The sequence below is a fragment of the Monodelphis domestica genome, chromosome 3 (assembly GCF_027887165.1).
Source record: "Monodelphis domestica isolate mMonDom1 chromosome 3, mMonDom1.pri, whole genome shotgun sequence".
NCBI lineage: Eukaryota > Metazoa > Chordata > Mammalia > Didelphimorphia > Didelphidae > Monodelphis > Monodelphis domestica.
This window is the reverse complement of record NC_077229.1, coordinates 417,456,309-417,475,596: the sequence shown is the minus strand read 5'-3', so window position 1 is coordinate 417,475,596 and position 19,288 is coordinate 417,456,309. Positions and strand designations below refer to the sequence as shown.

The 19,288-nt window shown below is 36.9% G+C and overlaps 1 protein-coding gene across 5 annotated transcripts in view; it reads left to right on the top strand.

The window, feature by feature from the left end:
• Positions 1-18,009, top strand: part of EPG5 (ectopic P-granules 5 autophagy tethering factor) — a 171,946-nt gene extending 153,937 nt beyond the window's left edge. For all 5 annotated transcript variants that reach the window (XM_007486619.3, XM_056824380.1, XM_056824381.1 and 2 more), the window contains exons 40-44: positions 6,909-7,151; positions 8,933-9,149; positions 10,229-10,444; positions 12,699-12,813; positions 15,690-18,009. In XM_007486619.3, coding sequence (XP_007486681.1) covers positions 6,909-7,151; positions 8,933-9,149; positions 10,229-10,444; positions 12,699-12,813; positions 15,690-15,872 — 974 coding nt within the window. In that variant the 3' untranslated portion in view covers positions 15,873-18,009. The remainder of the gene's footprint in view (positions 1-6,908; positions 7,152-8,932; positions 9,150-10,228; positions 10,445-12,698; positions 12,814-15,689) is intronic.
• Positions 18,010-19,288: the final 1,279 nt, after the last annotated feature.

Genomic DNA, 19,288 nt, shown 5'->3' with positions numbered 1-19,288 from the left:
TTCAGGAGTTAACTTGTAGTCTTCCTTCCTTCCTTCCTTCCTTCCTTCCTTCCTTCCTTCCTTCCTTCCTTCTTTCCTTCCTTCCTTCCTTCCTTCCTTCCTTCCTTCCTTCCTTCCTTCCTTCCTTCCTTCCTTCCTTCCTTCCTTCCTTCCTTCCTGTGACAAGGAAATCACTTTAAAAGACTGATATATATTAATTTAAGGTCGCCAAGGAATTCAGCTATGTAATTTCTAAATGAAAACTCAAGTCAGCAGTCAACCTTTTATAGAGTTTAATTACAAACAGGAGGAAGAGAGGAATTAGAGATAGAGAGAGAAAGGGGAGAGAAGGGAATAGGGCTTAAATACCCCTTCTGTTTAGGCTGGGCCAAAAGGCCCAAGCCCTTAGATAGCTGAGGCAAAGAAAAGAGATCAGTCCCTATCACTCACGTGACCAAAATGGAGAAACAGTCTCAGGGGCCTCCACCTCCAGCTTCCTTCAGAGCCAACTCTCAAAGCACCATCTCTCAGAGCCAAAACCTCTCCAACCCACCACCCTCAGTCCTCAGACCCCTCTATCTTTAAGGAAACCATCCAAGTTCCCTCCCCTCAGTTCTCACATCTACCAATCACTGTCCATGTCTTCCCTGTGCCAATGGTGGCTCTAGCTTAACCCAGGACCGCCCAGAAGTCTGTGGCTTTGCACATGTCTGTTGAAGGTCATATTCTCAATAATTAAATCTTGATCCTTTGCTGCAGCCCTTCCTAAATCCTGTTAGGACTGAGTGGGGTGGAAATTGTATTTTCCAAGACCTGGTTCTGTCATTCCAAGTATCTCTATTGTATCAATTCTAAAATCAATCATGACTCAAAGAACTTCCTGTTCTATGCTTAAGCATAGGTCAAAGCCCTTTCCATTGTTCAGCAAAAGGTTTCTGTCCTAAAGTAATCTTAAGAAGGGAGGAGGAGGAACCTCCCATGCCAATGGGGTTCACATTCCAATAGAGTTCCCACTATCAATAGGAAATTTTTCAAGTATGAAATTTCCCAATGGTGAAATTTCCAACATTTATAAGTCTAAGAAATTTTAAGGTTTACCATCCTTCCTTCCTTCCTTCCTTCCTTCCTTCCTTCCTTCCTTCCTTCCTTCCTTCCTTCCTTCCTTCCTTCCTTCCTTCCTTCCTTCCTTCCTTCCTTCCTTCCTTCCTTCCTTCCTTCCTTCCTTCCTTCCTTCCTTCCTTCCTTCCTTCCTTCCTTCCTTCCTTCCTTCCTTCCTTCCTTCCTTCCTTCCTTCCTTCCTTCCTTCCTTCCTTCCTTCCTTCCTCCCTCCCTCCCTCCCTCCCTCCCTCCCTCCCTCCCTCCCTCCCTCCCTCCCTCCCTCCCTCCCTCCCTCCCTCCCTCCCTCCCTCCCTCCATCCCTCCATCCCTTCTCTCCTTTGCCCTGTGTTGTTGGTCAATTACTTTTCAAGAAGTCTAAACATTCTTAAATGATCTTTATCTTCTTTTAAAAAAATTAGTACAATCTATTTATAAATGTCTCAGCCCTTTCCTTTCCCACTTCCCCCTACATAGAAGGCATCATCCAAGAGACAGATATCTTTATCAATATCTCTAATAAAACCTTTCATGTTTCTATTTTTCAGCACATTCTCTGGAGATAACATTCCCAATTTATTTTTCGAGTATTAAATCTATAGCTGTGAATAATGTTTTCATGGTTCTATTTAGCTGTTCATTATCCCATATAGTTCTTTCCAATTAAAAAAAAATTAGCCTACTCATAGTTTCTTATGGCACAATAAGATTCCATCACAATCATATTCTACAGTTTTTTTACCTATTCTCCAATTAGACATTCCCTTGACTTCCAGTTCTTTGTTACCACACAGAAAGCTGCTATAAATATTTTGGATCATATAGGCTCTTTTCCTTTTTCCTTGATCTGCTTGAGGAACAGACCCAGCAGTGGTATTGCTGGGTCTAAGGATATATTCAATTTTATAACTCTCTGGGAGTTAATCCAAATTGCTCTCCAAGATGGTTGGATCAGTTCATGGTTCCACCAACAATGTATTAATGTCCCCATTTTTCAACATTCCCTTTAGCAGTTGTCATTTTGCCCTTTTATCATTTTAACCAATCTAATGGGCATGAGGTGACATCTCAGAGTTGTTTTGGTTTGCATTTCCTTAATCACTAGTGATTTTGAACATTTTTTCATATAACTTTATATGGCTTTGATTTCTTCATCTGAAAATTATTCATATCTTTTGCCCATTTATCAATCGAGGATGGGTCTCATTCTCATAAAAGTGACAATTTTCTATATATTTCAGTTATGAGACCTCTATCTGAGAGGCTGTGTATAAAATTTCCCCCAATTTTCTGCTTTCTTTCTAATCTTGGTAACATTTGTTCTATTAATACAAAACCATTTCAATTTAATGTATTAAAAATGATTACCCTTTTTAGAGTCACAACATTTTCCATTTCTTGTTAACTCATAAATATCTCTCCTATCCATAAATCTGATAGGTAATATGTTCCCTATATTTCTCATTTGCTTATGATATCTTCTTTTATGTCTAGATCATTTATCCATTTTGATTGTATCTTAGTGAATGGTATAAGATAATTGACCTATGTCTAGTTTCTGCCAAATTGCTTCCCAGTATTTCAACAAATTTTTGCCAAATAGTGATTTCTTAGCCCCCCAAACCTGGATCTATACTTTTTTCAAATACAAGCTAAGTGTAATATAGTGTGTCTGTTCTGTTTTACTGATCTGCTTTTCTATTCGTTAGCTAGTACCAGATAGTTTTGATAATTACTGCCTTATAATACAATTTAAAATCTGGTACTTCCTTCCTTTACATTTTTTTCATTAATTCTTTTGACATTCTTGATCTTTTGTTCTTCCAAATGAATTTTATTATTTTTTCTAACTCAAAATATTTTTAATTGAATTGAATTTAGTAAGTAGATTAGTTTAGTTAGCATTGTAATTTTAGTTCTATTGACTCTGCCCATCCATGAAAAATGACTATTTCTCCAATTATTTAGATCTGACTTTTATTTGTGTAAAAAGTGCTTTATAATTGTACTTATGTAGTTCCTGGGTTGTAGCAGGTATTTTATTCTATCTGTAATGATTTTAAATGGAGTATTTCTATGTCTTCTTTTAAGACATTGGTTAGTAAGATGTAAAAATGCTGATGGTGTATATGGGTTTACTTTATATCCTGATTCTTTGCTAAAGTTATTGGTAGTTTGAACTAACTTTTTAGTTGAATCTCAAGGATTTTCCACAAATGCCATCATATTGTCTGCAAAAAGGGATAGTTTTATTACCTCTGCCCATTCTGATTCTTTCAATTTCTTTTTTTTTTAATTGTATTGTTAGCATTACCAAATACTATTTTAAATCATTGGTAATAACAAGAATAAATAGTATTTTAAAAGAAATAAAATTTCATTCAAATCAAGTAATATGTTTTCAAGGGCTATGTTAATTTCCTAGATTATTCACAAAACAGATTAAAATCAGCTCATTTCTTAAAGAGTCAGTAATGACTGATAAGACAAAGAAGCTTCTATCCCTTGAGCTGAAAGTTGTTTCCATAAAACCAAAACAAAGATCCTCAAATTCATAAGATTTTTTCCAATCAAAGATGCTATTATACATTTTCAGTAGCATAAGCTTTAAGTTGTAATTTAATTAAAGCAATTTAAATTTAAGCTATAAATCAGACAAAAGCACGACCCTATTCATTCATTTTAGTACCTTTATTCATTAATTATACATTCTCTAATAATAAGAAACATGATACAGTATATATAAAAATAAAGAAACAATAGTTAATGAGACTATAGGTCCTACCCTTGTTCAATTCTGTGGTGCCTGCTTTGGGGTGAGTGGGGATCTCTAGAGCCAAGCTCACAGCTGGCACAGCTGCTACCAGTATCTGCCACCTGGATACTAGCTTCTGAATTCAGCAAGTAAAGTGAGCCTGCCTGGACTGTCCCCAGGGCTTGTTTCTTGTGGATCCTGTGTTGCCCACTTTGGGTGTTTGTACTATTTGGTGGGAATGAAGCCAAGGTAGCCAGACCTTCCTCCTAAGTTGTTCTTGGCTAGTTAGCTTCACTCCTGGCTCCTAGCTGTTTTTGCTGCTTCTGACATTGCTTTTGTGGAATTATTTTTATGTTTTGTGTGTGTGTGTGTGCAGATATTGGGAGAGCAAGAAAGTTATATTCCTTGGTCTGCCATCTTCTCACAATCCTATCTCCTATTTTCTTTCTTAAAGTAATTTATTTTTTATTTGCAATACTTTGTGTTTTCTATTTAAAGATGGAAAAATTCTTTAGATTTCATTTTAATGCTTCTTGTTGTCTCATGGAATCCTTAATTTCTTTTTGGTCCATTCTAATTTTCAGGTAGTCTGTTACTTGGGTAAGATTTTATATTTTTTGGGCTAAACCATTAATTCTTTTATATCTTCTAGATCTGTCATTTCTATAGAGTTGTCATCTCATTCAGGAGGTCATCAAAACATTCTTTCAATTTCTGCTTTGCACTCTGATTCTAAGATATGGGTAGTTTTCCTTATAATTTCTCAAAATATATCTAGGCTTTTTAAAAATGGATTTCAGGCAGTGTTGTGAATCTTATATTATTTCTCCATCCATTTTTATTCAGTTTTTCATAACAGATATTTCACATTTTCTTATGTGTTTTTTTCCAATCTTTTGACTTTTTTTCATTATTTCTTGATATGGAGTCATTAGCTAATGTTTGTTCAGTTCTAATTTTAAGGAGTTATTTTCTTCAGTGTTTTTGTTCATCTTTTACCAAGTTATTCTCTTTTCATATTTTTCTTCCATAATTCTTGTTTGTTTGTTTGTTTTAATTTTGTCTCTTTAACTTTTTTTAGGAATCCTTGTTGGACTTGTATGTAGTCCAAATTTGAGTGTAGGGAGACATCGCTTGTTTTCAAGTTGTCTTTTGTATTTGAATAGTGAGTTTCCCAATCACCATTGTAGCTCTTTATGGTCAAGTTCCTTTTTTTGTTTGTTTGTTTGTTTGCTTACTCATCATTCTAGCCTTCTTCTTGACTTTGAATTTTATGTTAATGTTGGCCTCTGCTCACTTGTGAGAGGGGATGCCTGACCCAAGTTTCTGCTGCTTTCATAAACTCACTCTAGGAGCTTGTGAGATTTTAGTGTTTCCAAAATGGTGTTATTAGAGAAATCTTTTCACTGTCCTCCTGACCTGAATTCTGCAAGTTAGATCTGTTTTATAGTTGATGCTGGACTCAGTCACCATTTAGATTGCTGCCAGTTCATAGTGACTGAATTGCTGACTCCTTTTTGGTCTTGGTGTCCTGCCCTGTTATTCCAGTATGGGCTTATGTACTTGGAGAAAAGTTAGAAGAGTCTGTGCTCTTAGTTTAGCATAATAATGAATGTTTCTAAATATCTTTCTCTTTTTTATGGTGTGGTTGGAGATTCATGAGCTGGAGAAATTGAATTTAAGATTTTTTTTTTTGTCACAAACTCACAGTAAAGAAATGTACTCTACCAATGCCAATTGACAATTGTTTTGTAACTATATTTTACAACTTTAAGAGAGTAGCTGCCACTAAGAGGATAAATGACTTCCTCAGGGGCACATATCCAGTGTGTATCACAGCCTGGACTTGAATTTATATCTTTAATTCTGTTTCTCAGACTACCATTAACCTTTAAAGTTTTTTGATTGTTTATTTTTGTATTTGAAGAGCTTAGAAATGAAAAGAAAAGGAAGTACGTCAGTCTTGCTTGATACTATATAAGAGGGTTGGTTTGGGAATAATGGAGAAAGAGTAGAAGATCCCAGAAAGTAGAAGGGGATGTTAAGATGGATTCCCCCTTCAGTCTTCTTCAAATATATCTTTCCACTAACCCTGCCCTTACTCCCCTCTAATAACTGATTAATGAGCAAACCTTTCCCCTTGGGGAAAGAGAGAGAAATCAGCTCTCTCCCCCTTCAATATGACAAGGAAGATAATTTAAGATAACTGACACTTTATTCTAACAAATGATGGTTAGGAGTAAGATAAACAAGATATCTGCAGGTTGGAGTTTATAGGAAAGAGGATAAGGAAAGTCCCTGTCTGTCTAAAATATCTTTCTCCCTCCCCCCAAAGTTGAGAGACCCAGGCTTGTCCGCCTGGCCTCTAAGAGGCTCAGGGTCTGGTGACCCCTGGTCTTAGCACAGCAAAATTGATTCAGGGTGTCACAGGTGCTGTGTGAGATCTCCTGATGCTCTCCTCCTTCTCCTCCTCCTCTTCTTCCTCCCTCCTCCTCCAAATTTGCTACAACTCTTGGGGTTTTTGGGGGGACATAGTGATTTGGATCAATGAGGGATTTGTATGGCATTGGAGAGAAATCTCACAAGAGAGATAGATCAACTGTCTCTCCCTAGAATCTCCTCTTCCCTCCAGATTCCAAACCTCCTTCACCACCCCCTGCTGTGGATGCAAACCTTGGCCTGTCCTCCAGGCTCTGTCCCTTAAAGTCTCTGGATCATTCCTCTATCACAATACAGCTAGCTAAGCATTCCAAAAGTACTTTTTTTTAATTAGCATCTAGCATATTCCTTCTTTTAGGCACTGTGTCTCCTAAGTGGTTTGAAAGCTTTGGCTTCTTCACAGTATCTAGAAAATGTATTTTCATGCAGTAGGACAACACTTATTAATGGCTAGAGCTACAGAAAAGCTGTTTTGTTTCCTTTGGAAACTACCATCAAAACTGAAGTCTGCATAGACAATTGCTGAGAATTTAAGCATTGTTGTTCTCTTCTTCATGAAATGAATTTTAATAATGTTGAAGGACCAGTGATGGATTACCCATGTGTGTCAGTGGATATGTATATATTTTATCCCCTTCAGATATGGATAACCAGACACGCCATATGGCCCTCAGCAGACTCTTTGTTGAAGTTTTAATGATGATGAATAATGCAAGTCTCCCAACGGCCGAGTTTCTTCGGGGCAGTGTCCGCAACTGGATTGACCAGAAAGTGCATGGGTTGGTGGTGCTGCCCCTTTTGACAGCAGCGTGCCAGAGCTTGGCATCTGTGCGACACATGGCTGAGATTACAGAGGCCTCTATCACTGCTTACTTCCAGGATGGTGAGTGAGATTCATCTTGAAGCCTAGTTCTAGCTTTCCAGGAAAAAGTCATTTAGAAAGAATGATGTTTTGGGATATAAGGAATAAAAAAGAATAGTATGAATTAGAGAGGTATCCCTCTGAATTCTCATGAGTGTGTGGAGATCTCTCATCAGGAAAACTCTAGACTTTGGACTCTCACTAAACCACGATTGAATCCTAGTGTTCTTTTTTGACATCTTTCAGTGCCTCTTGCTTTATTTTCCAATGTTGGTTGGTAAAGTTTTTTTTAAACTTTTACCTTTTGTCTTAGAATTAATATTGAGAATCACTTCGAAGGCAAAAGAGTGGCAAGTCCTAGGCCACTAGGGTTGTGTGACTTGTCCAGTGTCACACAACTAGGAAGTGCCTAAGTCCAGATTTGAACCCTGCTCCTCCCAACTTGAGGCCTAGTTTTCTATTCACTATGCCACCTCCCTATCCTTAGTTGGTAACGTTTTCAGGTAGGTATTATTGAAAAGTAATAGGCTACACTGGAAAGAACTCTGTAGTTAGGACATCTGGTTTCTGCTCTTGACTGTATGATTTCAGGCAAGATATTTAACTATTGGACTTCCATTTCTTTGTATATAACATATTAAAAGAGTTGGTTTCATGTTAGAACAGTGATTGAAATGGCCTCTGAGATTCATTAGCTCCCCAAGCCTACAGTTTTATGTATGACTTCCTTTTTTTGTCATCTGCTTGAAAACTTACCTTTACAGCATAATTAATGATAACAGTCATCACCAGCTCTCAAATGAATAATATTGTTAAACTAGTGCATTTTTGTCAATATTTTTAAGGTAATTATTTTTTAAAACAGGTATTAGCAGAGACTTGTGTGTTTAGAATGTATGCGCGCGCACACACACATACATAAATATAAATCATATGATGGGGGGGCACTCTATGCTTCCATAAGCTCACTAATTAAATCGAATGGAACGACTAGCCCCCACCTGTGGCAATTATTTTGCAAGTTTGTCTTACAACCTGCACATAAACCAGTCTAAGACTTATTCTTAATATATTTCTGACTTCATCTTGACTCTGCTACTTATAACTTGTGTGACCTTGATTGTATAACTTATCTCCTTTGGGGCTTATTTTCCTCATATGTAAAACTAAAGAGTTTGTACTAGATAACTTCTCAGGACTCTTCCAACTCTAACATCCCATGACTCAGACAAATTACCTAAGTCTTATCTCTAGAGAAGAAAGGGAATGTTTAAATTGTTTAAATTTCTCATTTAAAACTAATTAACCTTTTCATGATTTTGTGAGATTTTTTTTAACAGATCACTATCTGAATATAAATAATATATTAGAAAATCAGTGGTCCTACTTCCCTCCCTTGTCCATTAGCTCTCCTAATCTGTTTTCATAGAATACTTAAAAAGAATATTTCTTGTCACACAAGGCCAGAATTTCTGAGGGCAGGAAATAAGTGCATATATTTTGTTTGTATAGTATCTGACTTGATATCCTGCTCTATTAGGTAATTTAAAAGATGATTTTTCAATGAGATAAAAAGATAAAATCTAGGAATTAGAAACTTCTAATCTTACCTTAGTTAGATTTCCTGTATTTTATATAGCATGTAACCTCAAGAGTTGATGTACTGATTTTCTGTAAGATTATTATGAGAAATAATTTCACATTAAGAAATTTAAAGTGAAAGGTTCTATTAGAATAGTTGAGTTACCATGTTTGGCTTTGTTATATTTACTTAGTTTTTCTATTTCCTGCTCTTTTATCAGACTCTCTGAACCATCATTTGGGATGGGGGCCTATCCTGGTATCCCTTCAAGTTCCTGAACTCACCATAGAAGATTTTATTCAGGAATGCCTATCCCTTGGAAGTTATTTGACCCTATATGTGTATATGTTGCAGTGTTTAAATAGTGAGCAAACACTAAGAAATGAAATGAAAGTGTTACTCACCTTAGGAAAGTGGCTAGAACAGGTATATCTCAGGTATGTCATTAGTCTTCTATATATGCCATATGGAATTTGATTAATTTAATGTTTTAATATGAATACTTTAAGATTTAAATAAGCATAAACACAAAGAAACACATGATATGTAAAAAGACAAAGACAGTCTTGTCAGATTTTTTTAATGTACTTTTGATTAAATGAATGAATTGATTATATAGCTGAATTGACTCTCTCATCTTTAGCAATACCTTAATACAGTGGTTTCAGAGTCAAAAAGAAGTGGAGCCACTAACCCCTATGGCCCTTGGAGCTGCATCTTTTAGAATTTAGAAAATTACAATATAGACACCTATGTTCTATTGTGTTTTTATTTATTGGCATATTTATTTTGTTAAATATCCCCCCCCCCCCATTACATTTTATTGGTTATGGGGCCAGGCTTTATATTTGACACCTGCCTTAAAAGACTTTGCAAAATGTTTACAAAGATAGTATATAGAATATTAAAATATGAAACCTTCTGGTTGAGAGTAAAACATTATTTGCTACTGTAATCTCTTGTTGCAAATTACCAGAAACTCATAGAACAATAAAATATTGGTGCTGGAAAATATCTTAGTAGAGATGTAGGCCAATTCTTTCTCTTCCTCTCCACTTCAATTTTTTTTAACCCTCACCTTCTGTCTTAGAACTGATAGCAAGTGTTACTTCTAAGGCAGAAGAGGGATAAGGGCTAGGCAATTGGCGTTAAATGACTTGCCCTGGGTCACAACTAGGAAGTGCTTGCCACTTCATTTTACAAAAGAGGAAACCAAGATAGCCTCAGGTAAATTAAGTGATTTGCCTGGTGTCACACAACGAGTTCTGAGGGTTTAGGGACTAGTACCCAGATTGCGAATGAGTTGTATTTCTATGACAGGTTGATGATTTAAAGCAGATTTCTTCATGGTAACTTTCTTTTATAGAAATGATCTTTTGTTTAAACTTTCAGCATACTTAATGATGTATCTTATATACCATGAACCTGAAATCCAAATGTAAATTTTGTCTGAGAAAGGCAGGGCAGGATCAGCTCCTAATTTTTCTCTTTCTTTTCATTTGTTTCCCCCTCCAAGCTCTGTGCGAGATGAGGCAAAGCTCTTTCTGTGGTGGCACCAGGCACTGCACTTATCCCTGATACAGGTTGAACAGGATGATGCTGTGCTGATTGGATCTGTTATCCGGACTCTTCTTGGGATCCAGAACAGACAGAGCCAGACAGCAGAGGAGAGGCTGAGCTCAGGGATACTAGGTGCTATTGGATTAGGCAAGAAGTCTCCCTTGTCCAACAGGTAAGAATCAGAAAAAAGAATTCCTCTTTGTAAAGTCCTAATTCCAGCACTGGTATGAGTGCTGGGGTGGGTGGGTGGGTGGGGGAGTGGGAAAACCCAACATATTTGTTGATTCTTACCAAATATCCCATTGGTTTAAAAATAGGTTCCTAGCTCAGTGACCCTGGACAAGTCACTTAACCCCCATTGCCTAGCCCTTCCCTCTCTTCTGCCTTGGAACCAATACACAGTATTATTTTATAGGAAGGTAAAGGTTTTTTAAAAAAAAACAACCAAAAAAAACCTAGGATTCCATCCTGTCCTTAAAATGAGGCCTTTGATGGCTCCCCCTCCCCCCCACAAAAAAAATACAAAGGTATGAACTGAAGATCACTACCAATTATAGGCCACCATTTCTCAGTGTTACATGGATAGGATACCAAACTCTGCCATGTAAGCTCTGGCTTGTTCCCTAAGCCTGAAGAAGTCTGAGTTTGGACCCAGGGTTGGACTATATGCCTGTTATTTAAGGACCATTCACTCATTAAATACCTAATCTCTGCCAAGCTCCATACTGGATACTGGGTGTTCAAGGACAGAAAAGTGAAACAATTCTTACATCTCAGGGAGCTTACATTCTGTTGAACTAACCTAGATAACTTAAATGGTGCTTCTAAGCATAAGGTTAGCTGCAACATGATGGATTTTTTCAGCCAAAGCAATTTAAGCACACTACCAAGGTACAAAGGAGTTGTGGTCAGCTTTAGTCTTGGGAGATTCCGCACTGATAGTACCATTTGATTCTTGATGTTTTTGTTTTTGTAATTCAGTTTTATATAAACCATATCATGAAGAAAAGTAGGGCCTATATTTTGTTCCAATAAGATAGATTTCAGAAATCTATGGTGACAATATGGTATTGTGAAGAGAGTGATATAGTCAGCGGAACTGTATTCAAATCCAAATTCTTCTAATTTGTAAGCTGTGTGATCTTGAACAAATTACTTAACCCCTTATGGGTTCAGTTTTCTTTCAACTAAAATGAGGAGGTTAAACTGGATGCTTCATAAAGTATTTTTCAATTCTAAATTCTGTCATTCTGTTTTGTTCTTTGTGGTACCTTTACAGTTATTGAAGCTTAAAAATTAGGCTTTTCAGAATGATAAAGCTTTTTTAAAGTCTGTGTATTTGTAATCACGCAAAACTATGACTTTGTTTTCTTCATGTTTTAAGATACATAAATAGGTTAGAGAGCCCAAGATTGAAAGATAGTTGAATTAAAATCTTTTAGCTGTTTAGTCATCAAAGATATGTTAAGATTTGTGAGTAAGAGGGGTAAGTGGTGAAACAGGAATATGAATAATCTTTAAAAACAAAAAACCCCAAAGGTTTGAGTTAGAAACTGTATGAAAGAGTGTATTTCCTACTTGGTCGGACTCCTAGATTATCTCTTTTTCCTCATATTATTTTCTCATAGTCCTTATCAGTGTTAAAAATCCTTTTTATACTTTTGGAATAACAGCATTCCCGGTGGAATAGGCAGACCTGGTGAAATAAAGATATTCTAAATCCAACCAACCTATATCTTAGCATATTTTAGCATTCAACAAGAATCTACAATTCAATTTTTCTTAAAAGTTGAAGTTTTTGTGTTGTCCGGTATTTAATATACCTTAATATCTTGCTCATGTTCGATAAGAAATTTGTAAATTAATGGCCAGAGGTATAACATTATACTACTTTTTCCCATATTACTCAATCATACTTGACTTTTTTTTTTTAATGGTATGGTTTGGCTTTCTTTTTGTTTTTATCTTTAAGGGCTACAAATTCTTTATATAAGCCCATAAGGACTGGTATCAAATTTCTTCCTTGGCTGAGGGGATATACTTTTATTCTTATAACTGAGTTTGATGCATTGTATATGCTGGTGTGGATGAAGGATTGAAATCTACTAAAGCTCTATGTGGCATAAGCAATATATATTTTTGCTTGAGATTATTAGAATTTATTGAACAAAAATGGAAAGACTCTTTTCTGTAGTTTAATTTTGGTATAAATTCTGGATTTAATTTTTTTTTAACCCATACCTAATGACTTAGAATCAGTATAGTGTATTGCTTCCAAGGCAGAAGAGTTAGCTAGGTAGTGGAGGTTAAGTGATCTTATAGCTAAGATTGTGGCCAGATTTGAACATAGGACCTCTGCAGACTTGATTTGTAATGTCTGTTTAAATTATAATTGGCTTTTCCTGTTGCTTTTGCATTTTTCTTAGGTTCCGTGTAGTTGCAAGAAGCATGGCTGCCTTCCTTTCAGTTCAAGTTCCTGGGGAAGATCAAATTCGTTTGAAGCCTGGTTCTGAATTACATTTCTCTCCAAAAGCTCAGCAGGTATTTAATAGCCTCTTTTCTATATAATGGAGAGCTCATGAAGGTTTTTGATCAAGGGAGTGTTATAGACAGACATGAGGATCAGAAAATTAATTTCGAAACTGTGTGAAGGAAAGATTGGATTCAGGGAAACCAGTTAGGAGGCTTTTCTAACAGAATGGGATGTAGAGCACTTGGATGGAGCAATGTCATGGCAGAAAGAATACAGGAAGAATATAAAAAAGCAGTAAGAGACAATTGGGTCAAATGTGTCAGAGAAGCAAAAGAAACTTAGAATGGAAAAGCCATTGAATTTTACAACTAAGGAGTTAAGAGCGACTTTGAATAAAGTGCTGTCCATGAAATTCTGGGGAGGGAAGTCAAACGATAAAACAATGGAAACAATAAATGCCATTCTAAGAAGTTTAGCTGTGAATTCTCTTGTTGTAGCAGAGACCTAGGAATAAAAGAGATCACTGCTCACCTGTTGAAGAAAGTCTGAACATAATGGGGCATGAATGCAATGGAAAACCCCTCATTGCATGTAAGGAACTAGGAAGATGGAGAATTCAAAGAAGCATGGGAAGACTTACATGAAATTATGTGGCATGAAATAAGCAGAACCAGCTAGCAATCTACCCAATGGGAAAAGGGGAGCTAGTGTTAGAATTGCCAGAAAAAGAAAGGGGAGTGATTGAAGCATTTTCAACACTGTAGGATTTTAAACACTTTTTTTTTAATGTTTATTATGGGTCAGCTAGATAGCCCTGGACTGGAATTGGGAGGGCTTGGGTTCAAACTTGACCTTAGATATTTCCTAGTTGTGTGACTTTGGGCATGTACTAGTTAAAATTAAATTATGAGGCTGTTAGTACCTTTAACAATTTAATTTAATCAAAGTAGTGATAGTAAAGAGGAGGAAGTGTAGGAAAGAGATACCCTAATAGCCATTTTGGTGGATTGAAGCTCACTACCAACAAAGGCTCCTTCAGGTCCAATCTCCAGTCAGAAGAGTGAGAGTGTCTCCAGAGACTTGGTCATGCCTTTATAAGCTGTTTTCTCCACTCATTAGCTCTCCCATGTCACATCTTAAGAACCAATCATAGTTCCTTAATTTGCCTGGTACCATGCAGAGGGGCAGTGCACTCATTAGCTCTCCTGTGTCACATCTTAAGAACCAATCGTAGTTCCTTAATTTGCCTGGCACCATCCCGGGGGGCAATGCTTGTGGGATCAGTTTCTGGTCTCATTGGTTTCAATTTCCTTTCTCTGAGGGCCTGTCTATCCCTGCACATCTCAATGGTAAATGCTGATTGATTACATCAAAACAAAAGGAAGGGAATTCCCTTCTCACAGGCAAGTTATTTAACCTTGATTGCCTAACCCTTGCTGCTCTCTTTTCTTAGAACTCATACTAAGACAGAAACTAAGAGTTTAAAAACAAAAAAACAAAAAGTTCTGACAAAGACAAGCTTTGAAAGAAACATTAAAATTGTGTGTGTATCAAGCTATATATGATAAAGTTGCATTTTCTTATATAATCCTCTTTGCCTGTTCCGTTTTGCATATTTAAATATTCTTTTCATGTTTGTTAAATTTAGAATAAAAAATAACATTCTAAAATTAAGCCAGAGGTTTTGACTGTGACCTGGAAGTCACTTCTAGTTCTTATTGCAAAACTTCTGATGCACATGAGTGTGTCCTAGCTTTTTAATTCTCAACAGTTTAAACAATTTATGCTAATCTTAAGCTTCATTTGATGCAGTAGTACTCTCTCCATTACATTATCAGCAACTACTTGACTTCACATAATATGAGACCCTTAGTTATCTTTAACTTGCCAATTTATCGCCTAACCTTATCAAATCTTCTCTCAGTTAGGTAAGAGCCCATCTCTCTTTTGTTCAAATAAAATGTTATATCTATAACTATATATTTATAGGAAGATAGAGAGGAAGAGATAATACAAGTGTCTCTATCTTTCTGTCCATCCTTATTATGGTTGTTGCTATCCAGCTATCCCTGTTAATGCCACTTTCCTGATCTGTAACTTGCTCATTAATACACAGTAGGAATGACCTCTCAAGAAGGGTAGAGAGCCTGGGCACCTTCCCCTTCTTGCTGGAGTCAAACACTACTTCTTCATACTATTGATCTCAGGATCTTCTTTTCTATTTGCTTTCTTAGGAGAGAAGCAGAGCAGACCTCTTTCAACTTTTTTATTTGGCTCATATTATCTGCAGAAAAGAGAAAACATGATGAGCATAAAAGAAGGGGTATACTGACTTTAGCCTTTTGGTCAGGCTGCTTTTGCCCTTAAATGATAGGATGATTTAGGAATAAGTTCCAAGAAAGTTTTAATAAAATGAAAGTTCTAAGGAAATTCTAATGAGTGGAAGTAAAGTTGTTTCCTCACAGAGAGACAAACCTCATGCACAGAAAACAGAGAAGAGTTAGGTGCTAAACAATGTAGTCTTTACTCTTAAATGATAGAGAAGTTCAAGAAGGGAAAGAACAGTGAAGGATGGGGAAAGGGACTTGAGATGGCTCTGCAGGTGGGATTGGATTTGGATTTGTGTGGGGAATGGGAAGGAGGACTTTGCAAGCAGCGAGGAAAGAATGAATGGAAGAATGAATACTTGAATGAAGCTGATCTTTAAGGAAGCTAGTATTGGAATTATGGGAAATAATGTTGGAAAGGCAGTGTGGAGTCAGCTATTGAAGACCTTGAAAATCAGAGATAGTTTTGCTTTGAATGCTGTTCTTTGGGGCCTCCTGTATTTATACATAGATATATATGACATTTTCTCCAGGACTGATACTTGCATTGCATTTTCAATAGAAATATCCTTTCAGATGCCTATCCACAGTTAAGTGTCATCTTCCTTGTTTTTTAGGCACTGAATACCCTTGAATCCATGTCTTCAAGCAAGCAGTATGTAGAATATCAGGATCAGATCTCCCAAGCCTCCGAGTTTATAAAGAATCCTGGCCATTGCCTTCAGGATGGGAAAAGTCTCCTGGCTCTTCTTATTAACTCTCTGTATCCAGAAGTGCATTATTTGGACATTATTCGATAGCAGCATCGAGAACCAAGGAAAACCCTGTGATAATTTCTGTTTACATCTGATGTCTAACTTTGACTCTCTAGGTCCACAGTAGAACTGAGTAGAGCCAATGAGGAGGGTGGTTGGAAGGAATGTGGGCACTGATTATTTCTACCAGGTATTTTGGATGTGTGTATGTGTGTGTGTGTGTGTGTGTGTGTGTGTGTGTGTATGTGAGTGTGTGTGTGTGCATGTGTTTTCTTAGCTATTATAGTAACATTTTGTTGAAGCACCAAGGACTATTTAGTTTTTTATTCCTGTGAAAATAAGAAACTTAAGCTTCACCCTGATAGAAGAAAGCCAGTGGACCTTGCAGAATGATACAATAAGGCTTATAGGCCATAGGACAACTTTTTCTCTATGTATTTTGTCATTCTTCTCCTTGCCTTTAAAACAAACAAACAAATTACTGAGGTTCACATATTAGAAATGACTACCAGTTGAAGTCATATGAAAAAGCTGTACTTTGAATCTCATTTAAGTTCCTCAAAAATATAGGTGAAGTCTACTTTGTGATTCTCCTTTGGAAAGTTTGTTGGTTTTCTTAGATGAGAGAAACCATGAAAGTTACTAAATGACACACTTATTCTGACTTCCTTTTTTCAGTAGTTATGAGTCATTAGTACACCTACTCCAACACTGCAGATCAAATCCCAAACCCCATACTTCTGTATGTAGTTGTCATAAGTTACTGGGGCCAAGAAAATGAGTTCCTGGTGGTCAAGTTTTTTTGATAAGCTCTCCAGGCCCTTTTTCCAGCAGCACGTGTTGCCGGGTATATTTTAAGTCTTCCTAACTGTCCATAGCTAGCACCTGCTGGCCCAGCTTTCAAGAATTCAGGGGCCACCTCCACTGGGAACACTTCAGGATGATTGGAGTGGGTTTGTCCTGGCAAGGCCCTTAATTCCGTCTATCACATCTATGACTTCAGCTCAGCTTCAAAACTGGAGCATCTGGAAGTTGAATGTGCTTTATAAGTCCGTCCTTGTCTAAAACAGTTATCACCATGTCTTGGTTGCTGATGAGAAGCAGAGGTGGCTGATAAGTTATCTCTATTTGTCTTATCCTGAAAAGTACATAAGGATTCTGTTCAGAAAACTGAAATCAAAGGGAGAAAAGAATGAGGACATCTTCCTGTTCTTTCCTTTAGTTCTTTATTTGAGTTCCAGTAGAGATTAGAGAGCCATTCAAAATCCCAAGGAAGCTTACTGCTTGGGATGACCAATATTTCTGAACTCTGGATTTGCTGAACAGGGCACCTTATAGTCATTTGAATTACATTCAGTTGTTAAATATTGATTACTACCATCTGACTAGAATAAAACCATATTCTCTTGCCATTTTTCAATGTTTTATTGCTACATATTCCTTTCTTCAGAAATGAGCAAGTAAGCACTGTCTGCTTCAAATGTAGCTTGAGAACATGTGTTTCACATCTTCTCCACAGTCATGGAGAATTTTTTAAGAGGCCTAATGAGCTGATGGGCACTCCCCGTTCTCAAAAAACCATTCGAATGCTTATTCTTCTATCAGGCAGCTATGCAGAAGCGCTCTCATGTTGAACTTCATTAATTAGGTAGAAGAATTTACAAACATTCTCTGAAACGTAATTTTAAAAGCCTTTCATGAGTGCTTAGGCAGCAAATTAACAATTTTCTAGTTTTTCCTGGCTTAGTTTCATCAGGGTCTTGATTTTTGCCTCACCTTTGGCTTTGTTATTTCTCCAGTGCCCATTTTGCCTTGTCTTTCTCATATTGATGATCAAAATCTTAGAAACTCTTAGTTTTTAACTGGGCATTTTGGCAATGTTTTCTTTACTACTAAAAGGTATAGTGCCTTGCTTGTGGGATGCACTTAATATATTTTCTTGAATGGAATTGGCTGGAAACCATCCCTCCTGCCCTGCTCTGATTTTAGCATTTCTGTACCCTTTCTTTGAAGAAAAGGTGGCAGTCACAAACTCTTGACACCATAGATGAAAATATCAGAGAGCAATGTATATACTTTAAAGAAAATTATGTTCAATCTGTTAACTTTTGGAACTTTATAATATTTATAATGAACTTGGTTTGTAAAGAATTTTAAGAAATAAAAAATATTATTGGTTGTATCTGCTGAGGAGAGGTTTGTGGAGAAATCTTGTGAAAATGTGTTCAATGTGAAATTGAATGTAGAACTGATGCCTGGAGGCTTCTTGCTGCTTTAATCTTGTAATTTGAATAGCAGAAATATTTATTAACTAGACCCCCTGTATTATTAACATTTAACATTCAAGGACAAGTCAAGATGACATAAGGCTAACTTCTTGTATGGAGTGAATAAATAAATGGGTAGCAATTGAAACTCCACGCAACTGTTGTTTATGATCAGCTACACAGGACCCCAGAAATACCTTAAAGAAACAGTGCCAGAATTTGGAGTCCAAAATTTAAAAAGAAAAGAAAAAAAAACCAAGATCTGTATTAAAAATTGTTTTTACATGTAATTGGGGAAAAAAGAAATGGTGTTAAATGCTACAGTGCAGCTATAACCTCCTGGAAAAGAATAGGGACTAGACTGACCTGACCTTCACACAAGAGTCAGGAATATTATGTTCTTTGCTTTTTAAGAATGAATTTGCTTTCCTAAAGCAAAACTTTTGAGGCTGGGAGCCTAGGAGGTAGGACCTCAAGGCACATTAGCAGATTTTTACTAGGTTTAGCCACAAGCTATAGGACAGGGTTTGGTGGCCTTCATGGTGGGAGGGACATTTCAGTATGACATTTCATACTGGCCAATAGTAATTGCAGATTGGTCTGTATAGCTGTCCACCGGCTATATAATATTCAGTTGTGGGTAGACCAGCTAAAAAGGAAGCTAGGGACTGAGGGAATATGGGTGGGAAGGTTTAACGCTTAAGGGAGAAAGGACATAGTGAAAGCAGACCCAGAGTCTTCAGCATAATGGCAGGCCTGTGCTGTCTCGCTCTGATGGCGTAGAGCCTTTTTTGGACAGAGAGAGAGACTGGAGTTTATTGAGGTTTCGAGCAATGGGGGTTGTGGTATAGTTAATCAAATAGGTGACAGCAGAAAAATTAACATCCTATCAATACTCGATGACAAGATAAAAGAGACAGATCCTAAGGCAGTGGAGTAGCCTAGGCCCAGACCAGAAGTTCATTTGCCCTTTCCACACCCTGGCCCCATTGGATACAAATGCTTTACAAAGAGACTGTAGAGATTGCTAGTCAGCCTTCTGGACTGCAGGTGTGGGGAGGGGTTAGAATACCACAAGATTGGAGGCCCAATACAATTCAAGGGTCCTGGGTTCAATCATGAGGAATATAAAGTCTGGTACATGAGCACTTTGCTCATCAGTCAGCTTTTAACCCTTTTATGATTTGTTCATAC